The sequence below is a fragment of the Spea bombifrons genome, chromosome 13 (assembly GCF_027358695.1).
Source record: "Spea bombifrons isolate aSpeBom1 chromosome 13, aSpeBom1.2.pri, whole genome shotgun sequence".
Classification (NCBI taxonomy): Eukaryota; Metazoa; Chordata; class Amphibia; order Anura; family Pelobatidae; genus Spea; species Spea bombifrons.
The window spans coordinates 22,801,282-22,820,347 of NC_071099.1; the positions used below are offsets into that span (position 1 = coordinate 22,801,282).

General features: G+C 41.1%; 2 protein-coding genes and 3 non-coding genes across 6 annotated transcripts; 3 read left to right on the forward strand and 2 right to left on the reverse strand.

The window, feature by feature from the left end:
• The first annotated feature begins 851 nt into the window (after positions 1-851).
• RNF222 (ring finger protein 222) lies at positions 852-4,381 on the forward strand. Of its 2 annotated transcripts, none has more exons than XM_053453816.1 (3): positions 852-964; positions 2,920-2,978; positions 3,659-4,381. In XM_053453816.1, the coding sequence occupies exon 3, from the start codon at positions 3,681-3,683 to the stop codon at positions 4,305-4,307; it is 627 nt and encodes a 208-aa protein (XP_053309791.1). In that variant the 5' UTR covers positions 852-964; positions 2,920-2,978; positions 3,659-3,680; the 3' UTR covers positions 4,308-4,381. The 2 variants fall into 2 exon arrangements, with proteins under 2 accessions (XP_053309791.1, XP_053309792.1); XM_053453817.1 differs by having other exon boundaries at positions 3,672-4,381.
• A 2,443-nt stretch (positions 4,382-6,824) lies between these two features.
• Positions 6,825-6,931, reverse strand: LOC128472164 (U6 spliceosomal RNA). Its single transcript, XR_008346166.1, has one exon. It is a non-coding gene; the product is annotated as a U6 spliceosomal RNA (small nuclear RNA).
• An 817-nt stretch (positions 6,932-7,748) lies between these two features.
• Positions 7,749-7,820, forward strand: TRNAQ-CUG (transfer RNA glutamine (anticodon CUG)). The gene has a single exon. It is a non-coding gene; the product is annotated as a tRNA-Gln (tRNA).
• Positions 7,821-8,609: 789 nt separating this feature from the next.
• On the forward strand, positions 8,610-8,681 carry TRNAQ-UUG (transfer RNA glutamine (anticodon UUG)). Its single transcript has one exon. It is a non-coding gene; the product is annotated as a tRNA-Gln (tRNA).
• A 1,393-nt stretch (positions 8,682-10,074) lies between these two features.
• On the reverse strand, positions 10,075-18,626 carry NARF (nuclear prelamin A recognition factor). Its single transcript, XM_053452890.1, has 11 exons — positions 18,417-18,626; positions 17,007-17,087; positions 16,159-16,302; positions 15,943-16,075; positions 15,259-15,393; positions 13,647-13,765; positions 13,166-13,295; positions 12,752-12,824; positions 11,775-11,909; positions 11,299-11,456; positions 10,075-10,906 (listed from the first exon to the last, which is right to left on the reverse strand). The coding sequence occupies exons 1-11, from the start codon at positions 18,441-18,443 to the stop codon at positions 10,665-10,667; spliced, it is 1,377 nt and encodes a 458-aa protein (XP_053308865.1). The 5' UTR covers positions 18,444-18,626; the 3' UTR covers positions 10,075-10,664.
• Positions 18,627-19,066: the final 440 nt, after the last annotated feature.

Genomic DNA, 19,066 nt, shown 5'->3' on the forward strand with positions numbered 1-19,066 from the left:
TTCTCCACGACAATGATGCATATTCTTTAATAAATGACTCCATAAAACATTCACATCCAAATGATGTGATTTTAGTTTTCAAGTCAGACCTGGATCTAGATATATGTTTTAAAACATATATGTATAGCAGATCTAACCCCCCCCAGATACACAAATATATATAAAATATAATATAGAAATATAATATATAGATAGAAAGATGAGTTATATAATACACAACTTATATAATACGGTAGATAGATAAGATATATATAATAGATAGAAATATGTAATAGATAGATACTATATAATACATAGATAGATAACTTATATAATAATATATATATAATAATAAGATAATATATATAATAGATAATATATAATACATGGATAGATAGATATGTATCTATTAGATATATAGTAGATAGCTAATATATATAACAGATAAATAATATATAGATAAATAATATATATATATATTAGATAGATATATATATATATAATAATTAGATAGATATTTATAATATATAGATAGATATAATAGATAATATATATAATAGATAGATGATAGATAGATAGATAATATATAACAGATCAATATATAATAGATAGATAATATATATAATAGATAATATATAATGGATAATATATATAATAGATATAATAGATAGATAATATATAATAGAATAGATAAAATGTATAATACTGTTAATGCTGTTAATGCTGTAAGGGTTAATCTAATAGATTTCCCATTCATGTGTCATACATGAGGGAAGGTGTCCTCCAGGCTCACGTGGAGGAGGTGAGTGAGCTATTGTTGGGTTGTCTAACCAGAAGGGCCGAGAACACCTCCTTTACCGAGGAGGAGAGGTGTGGCAATGAAACTGACAAAACCCCGAGCAGAAGGGCAGACATCTCCAGTTCTGGGCGCATCTTCAGGCTGTCTGCTGCCGGAACCCGGAACGATGTCCCAGTCCGTCCACAGGTAAGCATCCAGTCGCCACTTATTCAGCATGTGCCGGAATTCCGGCTGTTGTGAGTCTTCTGGGCTTTTATGCGCACAACAGCTGGAATCCAGGGGTAGTTTCAACCAACGAAGTGGGCCAACCATTGGAATGATCCCGGAGCAGAACCATTCCACAAGTTGCCGCAGCGACTGCACCACTAAACATAACCCCTGTGTCGTCTAACCCAAATATAACTTTTTCTATCATCATTTCTAACACCTCTTCTGGGAGGCCGCTGCGTAAAGAAATACTTGTCTCAGATTCTTTGTGTCCTCATGATCATCTGGCACGCCTCTCTTTGAACTGTACTATTAGCTTTCCTTAAATTAGGAGTTTCTTGGGAAATGTCCATGTTCTCTCGTCTCCTCGCCCTCCTCCTAGTTGGGACAAGCAGACCAAGCTGACCGCGTCCTGCTCATAGCGGAATGATGTCCCACTGGAATCCAATCCAATTCAGTGTTGGTTGCGATATATCATTGAGTCCGTGTGATACGTTCTACAGATGGAGAGATATAAACTATATTTCCCACTGTGCTCTGTTAGGCGCTCCTGGCCAACCGGTCTGTGATCATATTCCAAAACGCGTTGCCATTTCCATCTGGTTTTATGATTTATGGTGCTCAGCTTAATTTTTGATGAAAATATTACATATCCCCCTATTGCGAGGTTCCGTTCAGAATCTAGAGTTTCTGGTTTGTTTGGGACTCTAGAACCCTTGAGCCAATGGCCACACGCGATTTTCTTGAAGGACCTTCATGGTTGAGAAGTCCATAGACCTCACTAGAACCTCTTCAAATTAGTAGGGTTGAGATGTCCACGACGATTTAAGACCCACCACCTTCCAGAACAATCTGGATCAAGTATCTTTCGGGAATTGTCCCTTCACTGGTAACATCGTAGCTTTTGTTCCATGCGTTGCATGAAGTTAGAGCTCCAGCTGTGGTTGTATCTCTGCTCCTGGGCTTCACCGTCCTGGGTCAACATTATTCTTTACTAATCCCTTTCCGGAATGAATTAGCCTGGATTCTTGGTGTAGCTAAGGATTACGACTTGTTGACTTGGGTGTGTTGTTTTGGTTCACTTGACATAGATCTCCTCTGGAAATCAGCCAGTTTATCTTGTAAAACCGTCTGACGTCTTCTAGATAAAGAGATATTTCTATTATCTGGATGAAGATACCCCATGCGTGGAAAACCCGCAAGGGTCCTTTATAAGTCTAAACACCTGGGTTCTAGAAATGTAAATGAAGCCGCATTGTATTGTGTCGGCTCTCACATGTGCTTTCTTTAACCCTTTCCTATGCTATGTAGTCAGTCTGATGCCCTGTATAATGTATAGTTAAATCAGTGAGCCGGCCCCCTGTATAATGTATAGTTATATCAGTGAGACGCTGTGTATACTTTCAGTATATATTTTTTTCCCCGGGGTTATTTGTACGTCATACATTCTCACAGGAGACAACTGCTTAGGTGACGCGTCCCTTTTAGGTTAAACTTTGCCAAGGCTAATTTTTGGCGTTTGGCGAGCCGTCCCTCCCTGTCCCTCCCTCTATGGAAATATCCGTAACGACATTCCCGAGTCTATCCGGAGCAGCAGCCCATCCCGCCGCTGGGTGTCTGTGTGTAGCGCCAGGCGGTTGTAAGCTCCTTGGCCGCACTTTACTTTCCGCGTCACAGACAATGATTGGCCGCTCGCCACGTTACGGGCGACGTACCTGCATACTAGAACAGCCACGTTACCCCACAGCTGGCGAGTGAGGACATGGACGAGTCCCGCGCTCCTTGCCAAATCCAGCCGCCGGACAGACCCATGAAAGAGGTTTTGATAAGAACGGCCGACGGCATTCAAGGACAAGTCAACCAAACGCGACACGGAACCGACCAAAAAAACCAAACCTCTGCTTTCTAATTTATATGTATTTCTTCATTTTCAGGCTAACCTGACGGAGCTGAAAGATCATTAGAGACTGTTGGCTCTTCTGCGCAGCAACGAGTAAGTCGCCGTCCGACTGTCGGCAAAAAACTAATTCATTATTTAGGAGGGGGGGGGGAAAACCAACCAAGAATCTCGATTTGGCTGCTGAGAATAGGATTTGGGTTAAAATGTTATTTAGTGTTGATGGAAATGATTTACAAGAAGAAGGAGGTCCTCCTGGTAGCTGCTGTGCGAAGGGCAAATCCTTACCGGGTCTAAACACTGTAGGACACAAATAGGGGGGCAAGGTTGAGGGTGTATTCACTGCCAACCCCATCGTCGGGAGACGAGCTAGAAGATTCCACTTACGTCTGCCGGGCCGGCTACTTGATCTTCCCCACTGGGGAGGACCTATTCCTAGTGGCACCTTGGCTATTGTTCTTGAGATGGGAAAATTAGCATAACAATTAGTTTTTTAGCCTTAAGCCATCTGCCTTCTCCCTCCTTCCTCTTATAAAGACTAATAGAAGGAGAGAAGTGTCTCAAAACACATGAATGGGATAATCATGAAGATCCTGAAAACAGGAAGTAAAGATGGCTGCTCCCATGATCTATACATTAGTTGGCTTCCAAGACGTATATATATGTCGCATGTCCCTCGATCTACCTGAATATTATCCTTGTGCATAATTATTTTTGGTGACTTTACAAACAGTCTTGACGATTCTTTCGATTATCGACTCTTTTTTTTCCCCCAGAAGGTTGTCAGAGGTGGTGGCCATGTCTGAAGAAGACACCAACAAGGAAAGTCCGCCGAATGAGTGTCCCGTCTGCTATGAGCGGCTCCAAGCCCCTTCTATTTCAGAGAGGAGGCTGAGCTGCGGTCATTCCTTCTGCCACGATTGTCTGGTGAAGTATCTTCTCACCGCCAAAAAGGAAGGGACCATAAAAAAGAACATAATATGTCCTCTCTGCCGCTATGTGACGTTCCTCAGCAAGAGAGGACTCATTTTGCCTCCAAATCCTGGAGAACTTCACCAGATCTTGGAAGTTCCTCTTAGTCCGTCATGCCCAAGGCATTCCATTGACCTTGGGACACCAGACACATTGGTGATCTCCACCTCGGGGATACCCGAGGCCAACAATCATCAGGACCTTCCCACGTGCACGTGTCACGTGGACCCCGAGGGGATGAGCCACTCTTGCGGCTCTCAGATCTTTATTATCAGCGAGCAAGGGCAACCGTTGGACGCTGAGGAGGTGGTCACTCCTCAAACAGTTCATCATATGGACGCCAGGGTCAGCTGTTGCCGATCACCCTCGTTAGTAATTATCCTCTTATTGATATTCCTGGTGGCCGTCCTAGCTGCTGTTCTTCCATGGATATTATTGGGTAGAAAGACTTGACCAGGACTGGTCCGATGGCCAAAAAAAGGAGCAACAGGTCTTGTTGTTTTGATGTCTTCCCAATAAACTAACAATCGAGGGAGATTCATTCACAAAAAATATCCCTCTCAGGGATGTCTTCAAGCTTTGGCTATCCTACGCTAGATGCCTCCACGCTTTGGAACCCTTGGCACATCTCACAGCGCGGTATCTGACCTCGATAACCCTCGGCTTGACTCATTGGATGGAGATATTTTGTATTAATACTATAAAAATGTATTTTTTCTTATGTTTATTGAGCCACTTTTCATTACATGAGCGAGCATTAAGGTGGAGAGTATGAAGTTGAACCATACAACACGGAAGGAGATAGAACTTTGGAGGCGACCAGAGATGAATGAATATAAAGTAAAAATATATACATAAAAAAACATGAAGGAATCAAAACTGTGAAAAGTATAAATGTATTGGTTAATTTTTTGTTGTTAAGTTGTTACAATAAAGAACCTTTCATGAGCGATGATTCCATTTGATGGCAAAGATAGCAGGTTTGGGACAAGGGTGGTGTAGATGCATCAAAATGCATTGTTTTCAATGGGTTTAGGGACCGCCCATGGTCCTTAAGGGGTTAATTTATGTTCGGCGGGACAGAAGCCAAAGTTATTGGGTAATTATGCAGATCTCTTGGGTAAGTGTGTTCTTGTTCAACGAGACAACATGATTTAAGCTTACAGGTACCCTATCGTGGACAAAAATATTTTGGTGTTCCGTACCTTTAAATACAGAATGATGTCATCGTTAAAGGGACAGTAATCTTTAAATATAAGTATAGGGTAAGACGCGAAGAAGAGACGCGAAGAAGAGAAGCGTTATTTATTTTTTTTCTAACAAAAAAAAAGGAATTATTGAACAAACGTATAGGAATTTCTTTTCTAGGATAATTTTTTCATTTTTAGTATAATTTAATAATGCAATTTGGGAGATTATAGTGGGAAAAAAAGGAGATACAGTTATTATCTGAAATAAGTTGCGCAATAATGCTTTTTTAGTTTATTTTAGAATGGGTAATAAAAACATTAGATGTTACGTTTTGACCTTTTTCCGGAGGTTTTGTTGACAATATTATTATTTTAGAAACATTTTTGTGTTGAGAATACACACTTAAAAAAAAAAATCACCCTTGAGATATTTTTTGGGTGTAATTTCATTGGTATTTTGGGTGTGTTTGCCTTTAACACAGCGCAATAATTTATGGAATGTTGCATAAGTATTAGGTTTAAAAAATAAATAAATACTATACATATATCGTAGATTTTATTAATATATATATATTTGCATATCTTTTCATGTACTAAAAATATAACATGGAATTAAAAAATTAAGAAAAATCTGATTGTGCGTAATATTTGAAAGCCAGAAAATCTATAAAGTGGTATCTCTGGCGAGACCTCATCGAGAGTAGTGGGTACAGTGCTGGAGACCCCGGAAGGGTAAAGATATTCTGGAGCGAGTTCAGAGGAGGTGAACGGAGTGAAGAGAGTGAGAGGTGATGGCAGAGAGACATTTAAATATATAAAGGGATTTAACAAAGTACAGGAGGGGAGTTTATTTCAAAGGAGGAACAAGAGACCGGAATTTAACACTAGAGGGTCAGAGGCTGAGATGGAATGGAAGGAGGTTTTACTTTACTGAGAGGGTGGTAGATACGTGGAACAGCCTCCCAGCAGATGCGGTAGAGGCTAATGCAGCCAGGGGATTTAAACATATATGGGATAGGCATTTAAATAGGAAAGCAGTGGCTTTGATGCCATCGACTGACCCAGATTGCACTGCAAGGAATGCACAAGCCGGGACAGGCTATACTTAGTGAATAAATTACTGCGAGAACAGGTTATTATTAAATGCAAAGAAATACTCATTTTCCAAATGCCGCGTTGGGTAGTAATTACAGCATTTCCAGAAGGTGACTCTGTTTCATTCTATGTTGTAACAATCCTCACCGTTTAATTACATTTAATTTTATTTATAGAGCAGATTCTGCCGCACGGAATATTCCCAGAATTATTTATATGTTTATGTGCTCTGATGCTATTGCGGCAATAGAATTCCGTCATTGATCCATTTAAAGGGACAGTATCACCGAGTATCTATGGTTAAGGCAGTTTTGCATCAGGTGAGCTAGCTGCAGAGTGTCACACTTTTTTTTTGAGATGGCTGCAGAGTGTCGCGCTTTTTTACGTAAGCTGGCTGCAGAGTGTCACACTTTTTTATGTGACCTGGCTGCAGAGTATTGCACTTTTATGTGAACTGGCTGCAGAGTGTCGCACTTTTTTAGGTGACCTGGCTGCAGAGTATTGCACTTTTATATGAGTTGGCAGGAGAACAGTAACAGAGTTAAGGGTAAAGATACACTTTTAAGCAGGATTCCAGCATATACATTAATGCTCTAAATAAATCAAAACAAATAAACCTGGGAAAAATTGCAGCTCTGCAGATCTTATTAAATAAATGAGGATTTCTTTTGGAACTTACATGCCAAAAAATATGGAACGCTTCACGAATTTGCGTGTCATCCTTGCGCAGGGGCCATGCTAATCTTCTCTGTATCGTTCCAATTTTAGTATATGTGCTGCCGAAGCAAGCACAAACTCTCTACGCACTCAATCGGTATATATACTCCACAAAGCGATAAACATTAAGGTTGTGGCTACCACAAAATTTTAGAAACATCCCAGACTATATCCCCTTCACCCAAAAACCTCCTACTCTAGTTTAAGGTGATTCCTGTCAATCTATTAAACTGAAATCTGTCATATATTGCGCACAACACGTAATAGAGTGATTTATGCAAATTAAAAGCCTGGTTGCAAGGCACTGTGGGAGCCTTTACCGCCTCAATAAACAGAGCGCGCTCCCGTGGTCACATGGTCACGTGTTCCCAGACGTGCATAGAAAGGGTTGTAACCACGGACATCACGGTTATGTGAGCACTTTCTATCCGTGCAGCAGAGTGGCGCAGCGGAAGCGTGCTGGGCCCATAACCCAGAGGTCGATGGATCGAAACCATCCTCTGCTAAGTGTTTTGTTATTCCATTTTAAAAATATTTTTAGTATATTTTACTTCGCAATAAATATATAGATAAAGAAATAGAGTGTATTTATACATTTTTATGGTAAATACCGTTTTATATAGTGCTCTATCGGCAAACCTCTAAAGAGTTCATCCCCATGTTATGGTGAGGCAGCACCATGCTAAATTTCTGTAATTTTAAAATTCGATTGTCTATTGAGATTATTTTTGATATTATCATTATATTCATTTTGCTTTTTTTTTTTTTATCAAAGAGCACCAGAAATTGGCCAGCATTTCAATGCTTTGCTCTGTCTTATAAAGAGTTAACGTTCTTTCAACATATAGAGACTTCCGCAGATACAGTGTGACATTTCCAGCTCCCCACGAGCGGTTCCATGGTGTAATGGTTAGCACTCTGGACTCTGAATCCAGCGATCCGAGTTCAAATCTCGGTGGAACCTAAGCTTTTTCTTCCCCTCCTTAAATTATTAATTTAAACTTATTCATCATTACTGTTACCAAAACATTTCACAATAGTTTACCACCACAATGCCCTTCCACAATAAAATACGTTTTATTTCTACATACTTAATAAGTAGGCCTCTATTCTGATGAAAACACGTTTTATTTAATATGAAGTATTTTTGCTAATCAATCAAATAATGAATATTAAAATTAAGTATGGTTGTCACATGAAACAAAAAAGTATAAGAAACCACCCAGTATAAGAATGCTTGATAATATCCAAGGAAACAATTCCAATAATCACAAGGAGTTAAAATAACATATGATAATAATTACATTTGTAGGACTTCTATAAACATCTGTTTACATCGTGTAGAAAATCCACCCCTGGGGGTATTATATTTTTGCCAGCTCTAGCAAAACAGAACAGTTTTAGGCAAAAACGCCAACATTCATATAAAATCTAAAGATAGTATATTGAACAACATATAATAACAAGGTCAGACTCCACATATACACAGACCATGAAGCCCAAACACACTCAATTCAGATTGCCAACGCATTTTACATGGTTTGGCTGTGTGAATCTGGAATTGTAGATTGTTTTACATAACATACAGGTAATAACAGGATGATATGATACATAAACCTAACATATACATATTGAAAAGTAAAACTGAGCTGGGTGCCGGGGTAAAAAAAGCACTTTCAGATCAATTTAATAATTGTTTTAAAATATTATCACAAGTGGGTTATGACCAGTGAAATTTCCTTATTTATCAGCTGGTTCCATGGTGTAATGGTTAGCACTCTGGACTTTGAATCCAGCGATCCGAGTTCAAATCTCGGTGGAACCTTCAGAGTTTTTTACTAATTCTCACAAATATTATGACTCCAGCTCTGCATGGAACATTGTATTTCTATGCCTATTTTAATCCATGCACATAAAACCAACATATTAAAAATATATATTTAATGTGCATTAAAAGGTTTGGGAGTCTGCGGGGGATTTGTGGTTGGGTAGATTTGAATTTTGCCCCCTTGACATTATGAATAAAATAAATAATAAAGTATATTTCAATGGGCCAGTGTCTCTTTTGTATATTCACCTGCTTAATTCTCTTTTTAACTCACCCCCCAAAAAAATATTGTGGATAAACATGGTTTTAGGTCCTTTGCTCATTTCAATAAACACTAGGTTATAGAATAGTAATTTAGAATTTGATGGAAGAGAAGAATAACCTGATCAGTTTTTTGGTTTCTAATCCAACTCCCTATGAACGAAACGCGTTGGGCACATTAGTGTTTGTTTATAATATATATATATTTTTTAAAATAGCATTTTAAAGTAAATAGTTTTAACCTTAAAATTTGAAACAATTTTTTTTTTTAGATGAGGAGAAAGAATCAAATTGGTAGAACTTGTATTTAAGATTTTTAATAGAGAAAAATGTCATCATACAAGAAATACGTAAATTTAAAACGATGAAGTAAAATAATTTTAGGTAGTCACATATAGGTATTTTGTGCTCAGACTATACATTTTCTATGGTTTTATCCCAAAATCGTTCAGCATACTAAGGGATGCTGGGCCATTAAAATATCACTTCCCATAATCCTCTACTTTTTTCCTTCTCAGATTGACGAGAAAAAAAAAATATTTAAAAAGAACGAGGTCAGGTTTTTTGTTGTTGTTGTTTTTTTTAATATATGCAAACACATGATATATGGACAAAGTTACAATTCTGTTAACAAAAATCGACACAATGAGTATCACATCTGCACCTAGTATGTTTTTTGAATTTTTTTTTTTCTTTTTATGCTAAGTTAGCAGCACATTGTCGTAACTTAGTAAAGAATATGTTTCCAGGAATCAACATGCTGTGGCCTCTGACAGCTTTAAGGAAGCATAAGGGTTAAATAATACAGAACCAGCAGCCAAAGATTACTTAAAACCACAAATGAAATAAAACAAATAACTACAGATTTCCCAAGAGCAGATAAAACAAAAAGACATTTTTTTTTATAAATAAGAAAATCCATGCATGCATTTACCCTAAGGGTGATGCTAGGACAGCAGGACTGTGCCCTAGTACCAAGACACTCGGGACACATGCAGAAGGATCTTGAAGCAGTTATGTAGAGCACCATTTATTCTATAGGTAATTGAATGGACGTTAAATAAACCCTGCGACTCTCAGACCAGAGTTCATGTTAATTTAGGTTTTTTTTTTGCTTGGATCATGCATGGCCGATTTAACCCATTCTCTGCTATTTACAGGAATGGACTGGTGGTGAAAAGTGGCCCTGGCACTTTACACGACTGACGGCTGATATGCACGTGGCCATGTGCTAGACACACGGGGCCACACAATACACTCTTACATTGGCTGCCGAGACCAGTTTTACAGAGTGCGGCCCTCAAAAGGACTGGATGAGCCAGATGAGAGGCGCCATAGTAAGCGGGTGGCATACAGGGCACTGTGCCTGACGGCCAGCCCCGACCTGGCTGGGTATACCGAATATACTTCCAGCAAAGGGTTTCTAGCAGCATATTGTTAATATTTTCATATGATCATTCACTCATTCCAGTTGCGCTTCCCGCTCAGTAGAAGACTTTCCCCAACCAGATATTAAAATAGACGCGGCCAACGCAACTTTAACATCACTCAAGCTGGTTAAGGTTGCGTCATCCTAGAAGCAATCCCGCAACATTTCAACGCTGCCAACAACACGGTGGTACAGGACGGCCGAAGATTGTTAAGAAATCCCGAGTGGGAGACGGTACCCGCACCATTGCATAGAAAGGTCCTAATGTTGAGTATGTGGTCGATGTACCGTCACCACTTCATATCCAGTTTAGCTCCGGTATGCGTGGCAGGAACATATTTGGTGTGTAGCGTGTCCCTGGATTTCTGAGACTCGGCTCCCTCCAGCCAGCTCGTGTACAGCTCCTGAACCTGCGGGTTACTTTCAGGGCTCCGCACCGGGACGCGAGTGAAGACTTCTTCCATCTCATGCAGCAGGGCTCGCTCAGGTTTTCCATCTACGGTCTGAGCCTGACCTTTTCCATTCAAACAGCCTGATAGCGGTGAAAGAAAACAATAACCAGCCTGCAGGGAGCTACTATAACTACCACAATGTTATTTACCAAGCTCAGACTGGGAGTAGTATGCGTGTGTGAGTGTGTATGTGGGACTAAAAGTGTAGCTCTAAGCGAACACCAACTGTATTGAGGTCCATGGAACAAAGCTCAGGAGACATTTGGCAAAAAAATAAATAAAAACAAGTTTCTCCCTAACTTGGGGTAATTCACAATAAAATCCCCATTTCTATTCTTGGGAACCCAAAAAGGGCAAGACAACTACTTCTCAAACACAATCTTTAGTATATCAAACATGATGTATTTTATCATTCAGATGTGCATTTTTAAAAGAATTTAAGATTCTAAAAAAAACCCCCCAAAATTCTTACCTCCCGGACACGCAAGGACCTCCACGAAATGGTAATGAAACTTCCCCTTGCGCAGTTTGAGGACCATGTTCTGAATGTTCCGGAAGCCGTAAGCAGCCGCAAAACGTAACACAGTTTCCCCGTCTTTTTCGAGGCAAACCTCTTGGAAGTCCTTGTTCCTGAGTAACCCAAGAAAATAAAAAAAAATTTGAATACAGATCACATCGGAATCCCATGTCAGCCCACACAGGAAGCTATAGCCCAACTTCCTGTTCTCTCCATGCGTTGTTTTAGCAGACCCTCCATGAGCCTCTAGCGGTAGAGATTGTTCTCAGGTCCCTCTGTAAAGCTATTATCACAAATATCTCCGGGCGAGGCAGCCATTTATTTTAAACCATGCGATGGGGCAACAAGATGGCGGCTCCCCCACACAGGGATGTGACCTTTTTATAATCCGGGGATTTCTCGCCCCGTTCCCATGAAGTTTGTTCACTCACTTTAAGGTTTTGTATGTTATCTCCTTTACATCCATGTCGAACAGCTCCTTGGCTGCATGCCTGAATACGTGTGCCAGGTACCCGTCGGAGCTGGTGCCCTCATGGCGAACGAACTGACAGGAAGTTCCACCAAACCTACGCAGGAAGCAAAGACGGAGCTTGATTCCAGAACATCGCGGGAGACAGACGGCCTACGGCATGAATCAATCAGCTGATCGACACACGACACAAAGAATGACAGTGACATCCGTGACACCAGCGCTCAAGGTGATACAATCACATGGGCCTTTTTTTTTTTTTTTTTAACCCATTGACAGCCTGAGGGGGTTAAAAAAAGGCCCATGTGATTGTATCAATACATCGCTCTATCCTCCGTTGCGGAGGTAACGGGTAGAGGATTCAACCTGTGCTTATTAGGCTAGTATTCCATTAGCTTTTTTGGTATAAATAGACATAAAAAGCATAAAGAAAGGTAAAAAGCAAAAAAACAAACATTAAACGTGTTTGCTCTTTGGTGGTCTGGCTTCCACGTGGCTAGGATTCGGCACATTGACTATGTTTAGGGTATAAATGCAGGCACCGGGGGTACTTACTGGTAATGAGCCCCGAAACTCTCTTTCTATAATATAAAAGTAATAATACAAATAATAAAACATAGAAGAGAGCCCCCTCTACAGAAATGGTTTGCCCCATAAATTCCCGCAGCAAACACCCTGCGATTTAGCAGTTGAACCGGTCCGCGCATGTTTGGAATTCCTGCTGCTTTCACTGAGCAGATTAACGTGGAGGCTGCGAGTATTTTCCATAGCAGCAAAATCCCCTTCAGCCTGAACTTTACTAAAATATCTCACGAACCAGACGCAGCCAGACCTCCCCAAGAGGGTTTCTACCATCAGTACCCCCAAAGGATGAAAAGGCACCCCAAAACACGCAAGCCGCTCACGAACATGTTACATGTGCCTGTGGGAATCACTCACACATTTTCCAAGGGGGATTCTTCTACCTCCTTCACAGATGTATTCTGCTGCTCCATAATCTGGATGACCTCTCCTAAAACATGGAAAGCAAATTAATAACGTTCCTCAAGAATGCAGCGACTTCAGCTCCCAAATCGTCCGCCCAGAGCCCGTCGGGAGGCGGATGGTGCTCCTAATCAGGAAGAGGTGTACGAAAAGGCGGCAGATGATCCTCAGAAGCTCAACGTATCAGATATCGCTTTGTCTCTACTCTTGGGGAAAGTCAAAGGAAGCCAATGTGTCATTTTATGATGTCATAACTCAGGTACCAAAGTCTCTACAGAGCAGGGTGCTCAAAATGTATTGTAACACGGGATACCTCATGGCATTGCTTTGCTCTATGGTTCATTTAAGAAGCTATAAAAAGGTACCCACCTGACGTCAACACGCAGTCCACATCACGGCACTTATAAAGAGCGGTATAATAATCTTCTCTCAAGGCTTCCATCTTTCTGTCGTAGCAGGGGGCCACCGTCAAGTGGAATATTTTATCAGGAGATAAATTCTGGTTATAAAAAATAAAAAAAGGGCTATTCAGATTTTCAAACATTTAAAGGCAGATGGAATACTAATTCTCAGCATCACCAATGAACACTCACAGACATTTGACCTCTTGACTGTTTTCTAAGGGGGAACCAGTTTTCTGGTGCACGCTTTACTTCCTGTTACTTGTCATGTCAACTTCCTGCTCACAAATACTTCAAAAGCTAAGCCAAAACCAAGCAGGGATTTTATATGTTTTTCTATTTAAGGAGTAACCCCCGGGAGAAGTCCAGACCATGATTATTTCTTATCAGATTTTTTACTCTTGTGTTCTTTTACGTTGGCCGACGGCTACATGTTTCCCCCGACTAACCTTGTGGGACGCAAAGTATCCTTTGACCAGAGATCCCATTATTTGTTGAGGGGACTTGGCCGTGCAGATGTGAGGAGTCACTGAATCTCCTAAAACCCTCTCTGCGTATTGCACCCAACCTGGGAGAAATAAAATAAAATACAAAAAAAAAAAAAAATTATAATTAAAAAAATTTGTTTTTAAAAAAATAATAAAATAAAATGATGGATGGAGTCACAACAAAAGTCACAGCAGGTTACAGAAGCAACGACAGGGAAAAGGAACATTTTCACGAGGAATAACCGCCTGCACCTCCATACCGCGATCAGAATAAACAGACGTAATTAGTATTCAAATGGCTAAAGGGGAGATTCCTTAACGCATTTGAGTACAGAATAAATATTGGGAGCGAGTCATATAAGTTACACAATAAATAGAAAAAAAAAATGAACTTATCAGCCTTGCGCATTCACTACAGAAGAGTGCATTAAAAGGGCTTTGGTTTAAGAGCTTACAATCTAAACCCCCCACGTTGTTTTTCTGGAGCTCTCACAGCTGCCGGTGCCAGCAGATTTCAGCTGTGTCACTATTTGCTCAGGAATGGGACTCTCCAAGCCCGGTCTCACATGACGTTTATAGCGGTAAATGTACACACAATGAAAGCAGAATCTAGCTCACATCGGCAGTTTGGCTGCCCGGGAACGAGCGGCCGCGGCTCCGACAACAACATATTCCAGAGCCAAGTTTCACAATGCGAAATGTCATACTGTACCCTATGACCCAGAGTGCCCATTCCAAGCAAAAAAAACATAACAAAACATAAAAACATCAACGTAACGAGTACAATGTGTACCTCACCGGCACCTAACGTAAAGACGCTTAGGGTCAGATCTGTCGTTTTACCCCAACAGGAGAAACTTTCTTATAGAGCCAAAACTTCATGGTCTAACCAGTGTCCTCTCCTCGTGTCATATAAATAAAACTACAGCCTACAGTTCCCCGGTGATAAAAATAAAAAAAAATAGTTTTTATTGATTTAATAATGTTGGATAAGATATAGGTAACCGGATTGATGGGAACGCGGTGGGTCTTTCTAGTTTGAGAGCTTAATAAGTTGGTGGCTAAAAAGTCTACTAATAACCAACCACTGATTGGAAGGCAGTCTGGAAATAAACATTTTCCCCGTCAGGTTTCCTTAATCCAAACAGAGACCCCCCCCAAAACGCAAACCCCCAAAACACAAACAACCCCCCCCCAATCCTGCCCCAGTGCCACAGGTTGCCGGTGTGTACACAGCCAAACCTTTATTCCATGTCAAACCTGCCAACCCCCAACAATTAGTTACGGCCATAAACCATTGGCAGAAACACCTAATTAACAACGCATGTCAAAGCTTTCCGAGGCACTTGGACAATGAAGTCGCTGAACCCGTATATTTTTGCCAAGGCTGCGGACAATTAAAAAGGACGATGAATAACAAAAAACAATTTCTTATCACGCAACGTGTTTCTCATTTTACGTCTTTTTTCAATATTTACTTATTTTTGTATGACCGACATGGACATAGTAGTAAAAAAAACCCAAAAATACATGTAACCCAATCAGGTCATGGAGAACATAGAGAACGTCTCACCTGGACATGCAGAAGCGAACATGGGAAAGGCGTGTTCGTCATGCGTCTGACGTCTAAACCGCTGTATGAAATCCCTCTGAGTTTCCAAGATGCTGAAATCTGCGGCAATTGTGGTATCTAGAACATGATGGACGCCTGAGGACGGGGGGGGGGGGAGAAATATTGAGAGAGTTACATTTCCTTTAGTATCTGAATTTATAATTGAGGACTTGGAGTCATGAAAGACCCAATCAGCAGTGACCATCCAAGTTTACTGGTTAGAAGGTCATGAAACATCTAGAACATTTGCGTTGAGTTCAATAAAGCAGAGTTCCAGGTGGACATCTCACTTTATGGACCATTGACTTCACTTATGGCCTGTGTTACATTTTATGTATCTGACCTCTAGGATGAGCTTTAGATACCAATTCATAGAGTTCCATTAGGATCTCGAACAGAGAATATGGACTACAGATGTTCTACTTTGTAAAGCTGGCCACCGGAGTGATCAGTTAATGAGTTCCAGGTCTTCATCATAGTAATGGTGGGACAGAGAACGGACAAGAAGATGGAAACCGAGCCGTGGTCTGCAACTTCACAGAAAACAAAGTCATTTCAGAGACCGGCCTCAAGGCAGAGGTGACTAATGCCATCTAGAAATTAATTCAGCGTGGTTTTGGAGATTTAATCCTTTCATAGGCTTACCGAGGCTCTTTAGGAAACCGCAAAGCTTCCTGGACGCTTCACAGACAGACAGTCGGAACTTCACAGCGAAGTAAGGCACGGACTGCGGACTTACGGACGCTACCACCAGCCTGTGCAGCGACGTGTCGCATTTCTGTGGGGATAAAACGAGTTAGCGGAAGGGTCTCCACCCAGGGGTTTCTGTCTTTTAAAGGAGAAGAACTCAGCATTTCTTGCCTTATTAAGATTTAATATCCGGAAAAGCTCCTTCTGGTTCTGGGCGAAGATTTGAGCCCCTTCTTCCGATGTTACGCAGTTTCCGCACGCCAGGCAATCGCTCAGAAAGATCCGCGTTTCAGCCAGACGGTGGAACTCACTTTTCTGGTTGAGAAGATAAGGAGATGTTCCATCAGTTCTGCCGACTATCGCTACTAAACAACACTAGAAGGACCAAACCACGAGCAGATACAATCATGTCACAGTTTCAGTCAAGATTGATCTATTCTTGCCGGTAGGGGCTTGAAACAAAAATAGACACGTAGGTTGGATGTCCATGTTGCCATTGCAGCAGAAAAAAACCTAAATGTTCCTGTGAGTTTAATTCATGAAAAAAAATATTAAAATGACCGGGAATGGATGAAAACCCTACAATAGATTTACTTTAAGGCATCTTATATGTAAATAAAGAGAACCACTTTCAGGACAACTTAGAAGAAACAGAGCTAAGGAGGTCTACCAGGAAGATCAGACGATCAGGGTCGTTATATGGATGACCCTCTTCCTTAAATGTATCTTTCACCCATTGTACCCAACGCCCCACACACTGGATTCTGCAGTCCCACAGAAATAAATAGCTGTAGACCTCAGATGTTCCACAATCAGCTGATATGACCGTCTACCATTCTGCCGAGACACAGGGTTATATCTGAAGCGATGTCTCCAGCTTCCAAGGGCTGGGGGAGCAGCAAGGCTTGGTCATGGGTGGCAAGCTCAGATAAGTCAGGGATGGGTGTGTGTCCTAGAAGAACACACGGAAGGTCACAGATAAGGGGGCAATCAATGGACTAAGTCAATCCAACTCTCACCTCCTCTCCTTCGGCAAAGGCGGCCGACAACGGGTCGGAAACCTCAGGATCCTCATTCTTCTTCTTCTTTTTACTGCATTCCTGGGGAAAGAAGCAAGTTAGGGAAAGCGCTTAACCACGCAACCACTTCTCTACCATCCAGAACAGCTTTTAGGCTCTAGGAACTCTCTTTCTCCAACTGATATTCACCAAATTGTCAAAAGTTCCTGATTTTTGTTTAAAACCCAACACAGATCAAAGACAGCAGAAGGGACCAGCCATTACTTTACAGAAGACCCATCCTTACCCCTGAGTGCTCTGGAATGTTTTTCTTCCAGCTCTGGAATCCAATGGGTTAAAATTTAGCATCCAGTAGGATGGAGACAGAACGTTTCTGCATAATTTATGCAATTGCTTCTAGACCAATAGTATATATATATATATATATATATATATATACACATACACCGATACTATATAGTTCAATTTATTAAATACGGGGAATATTTATTGTAGAAAATGTAGCTATAAACTAAAAGGGCATAAAATTAATTAACCTACGGATAATAATAATAATATATTTAAACAAAAATGGCAGAGAATTAATTAAAAAACAGCAATTCTGAGAAAAGGCTTTTAACAATTGTTGCCATTCTAGAATCTTAAAGTATTTCCAAGAGTTAAAGAAAACTTGTGAGTCTTGACCTAAAACCCAGATATTTGCAACAGAGTTTCACATCTGTAAAAAAAGACTGACTCCTGCATTCAAAACAAATATTTTTTATTTAAAAACACATTAAAACAAACAAATATATCCACACGATACGTTTTATTTGCTGTCGAAAAATATTTTGTTGTCCAACCAGCCTGCATTCGAACCTTTTATAAAATACTTCTATTTCTAAGTTAAAATACAATCATAACCTAAAACTAGAGGATCTGGGACTTCGATGTATTGTATGGAGGTTTTACTTTACTGGGAGGGTGGTGGATAAGTGGAACAGCTTCCCAGCAGAGGTGGTAGAGGGTAATACAGTGAGGGGATTAAACATGCATGGGATAGACATACGGCTCCTGAATCTAAGACGAGACCAACGACTGATTAAGGTTTGAGTCTTTACAGCAGGAGAAACGGGCGACTAGACGGGGGCCAAATGGGGCCGATCTGCCGGCAGGTTAAATGTAACGTTGGTTAAACATCACACCGCGTCGTACAGAGCTTTTATTACACACAATAAACTAAAAGCGCCTCCCCTGGGTTTATAAATTACAAAAATGATCAAAAATCATCGAAACAGGCGATAAAAATAAGCAATCTTGTTGGTAAATTCAGCATAAACTTCTAGAAGGGGCATATCAAAGCTGTGAGTGCGGGAAAGGGTTAACCGGTCTCACTCAATGAATAATCCCCAAAATGAGCTCGATACATACGGTTTTGGTGCAGTTTTCGCACTTCATGGTGGCGGCTGGGCCCGGGGTCGCCTCCGTCCCCTCTCTGTTGCCCCAGGGAGGTTATTTCGGTGGGGATCAGACTGAAACACTTCCCCCTGTGCTGTCAGCTCGGCCTTTGTTACACTATCTGCCTCTCCCCCTCCTCTTTCTGCCCCAGCCTGCTGGCCAATGGGAGGCGGAGGAGGCAGGGCGCTGCGCTCCAACCCAGCTGCTTTAACTTCCACTCCATGCATGACTTACACAACACGTCACGTGACACAGCTTTAAAGCCACAGCACACACGCACATTCCACTTCACTCATACCTCCCCTGTGTCCCTGTTTACTTTGGCCAGTCCCTCTTTGAGCCTCAAACCTCGCCACAACTCTCTCCTTCTCAGATGTCTCTCTTTTCTAGGAATGCTTGCTGAGTATGAGTACCGTAGAGCCCTAAAAGTGAGCTGACCCCGGATTTTAAGCAAAACTCAGAGACATATTGTTTCCATGCAATTAGCTCTGTAACATATTAGCGGCAGCTCGGACCCATCTAGACTCAAACCTTAATCAGTGGTTGGTCTCGTCTTAGATTCAGGAGCCACATGCCCATCCCGTGCATGTTTAATACCCTTACTGTATTACCCTCTACCACTT

Bases quoted from the DNA above. Each gene is read 5' to 3' on its own strand.
- NARF (XM_053452890.1), bottom strand. From the start codon at position 18,443: ATGAAGTGCGAAAACTGCACCAAAACC. The intron at 17,088-18,416 runs GTATGTATCGAG...TTCTTTCCCCAG, and splicing joins GCGAAAACTGCACCAAAACC to GAATGCAGTAAAAAGAAGAA. The intron at 13,766-15,258 runs GTGAGACGTTCT...TATTTCTCCCAG, and splicing joins GTTCGCTTCTGCATGTCCAG to GTTGGGTGCAATACGCAGAG.
- RNF222 (XM_053453816.1), top strand. From the start codon at position 3,681: ATGTCTGAAGAAGACACCAACAAGGAAAGTCCGCCGAATGAGTGTCCC.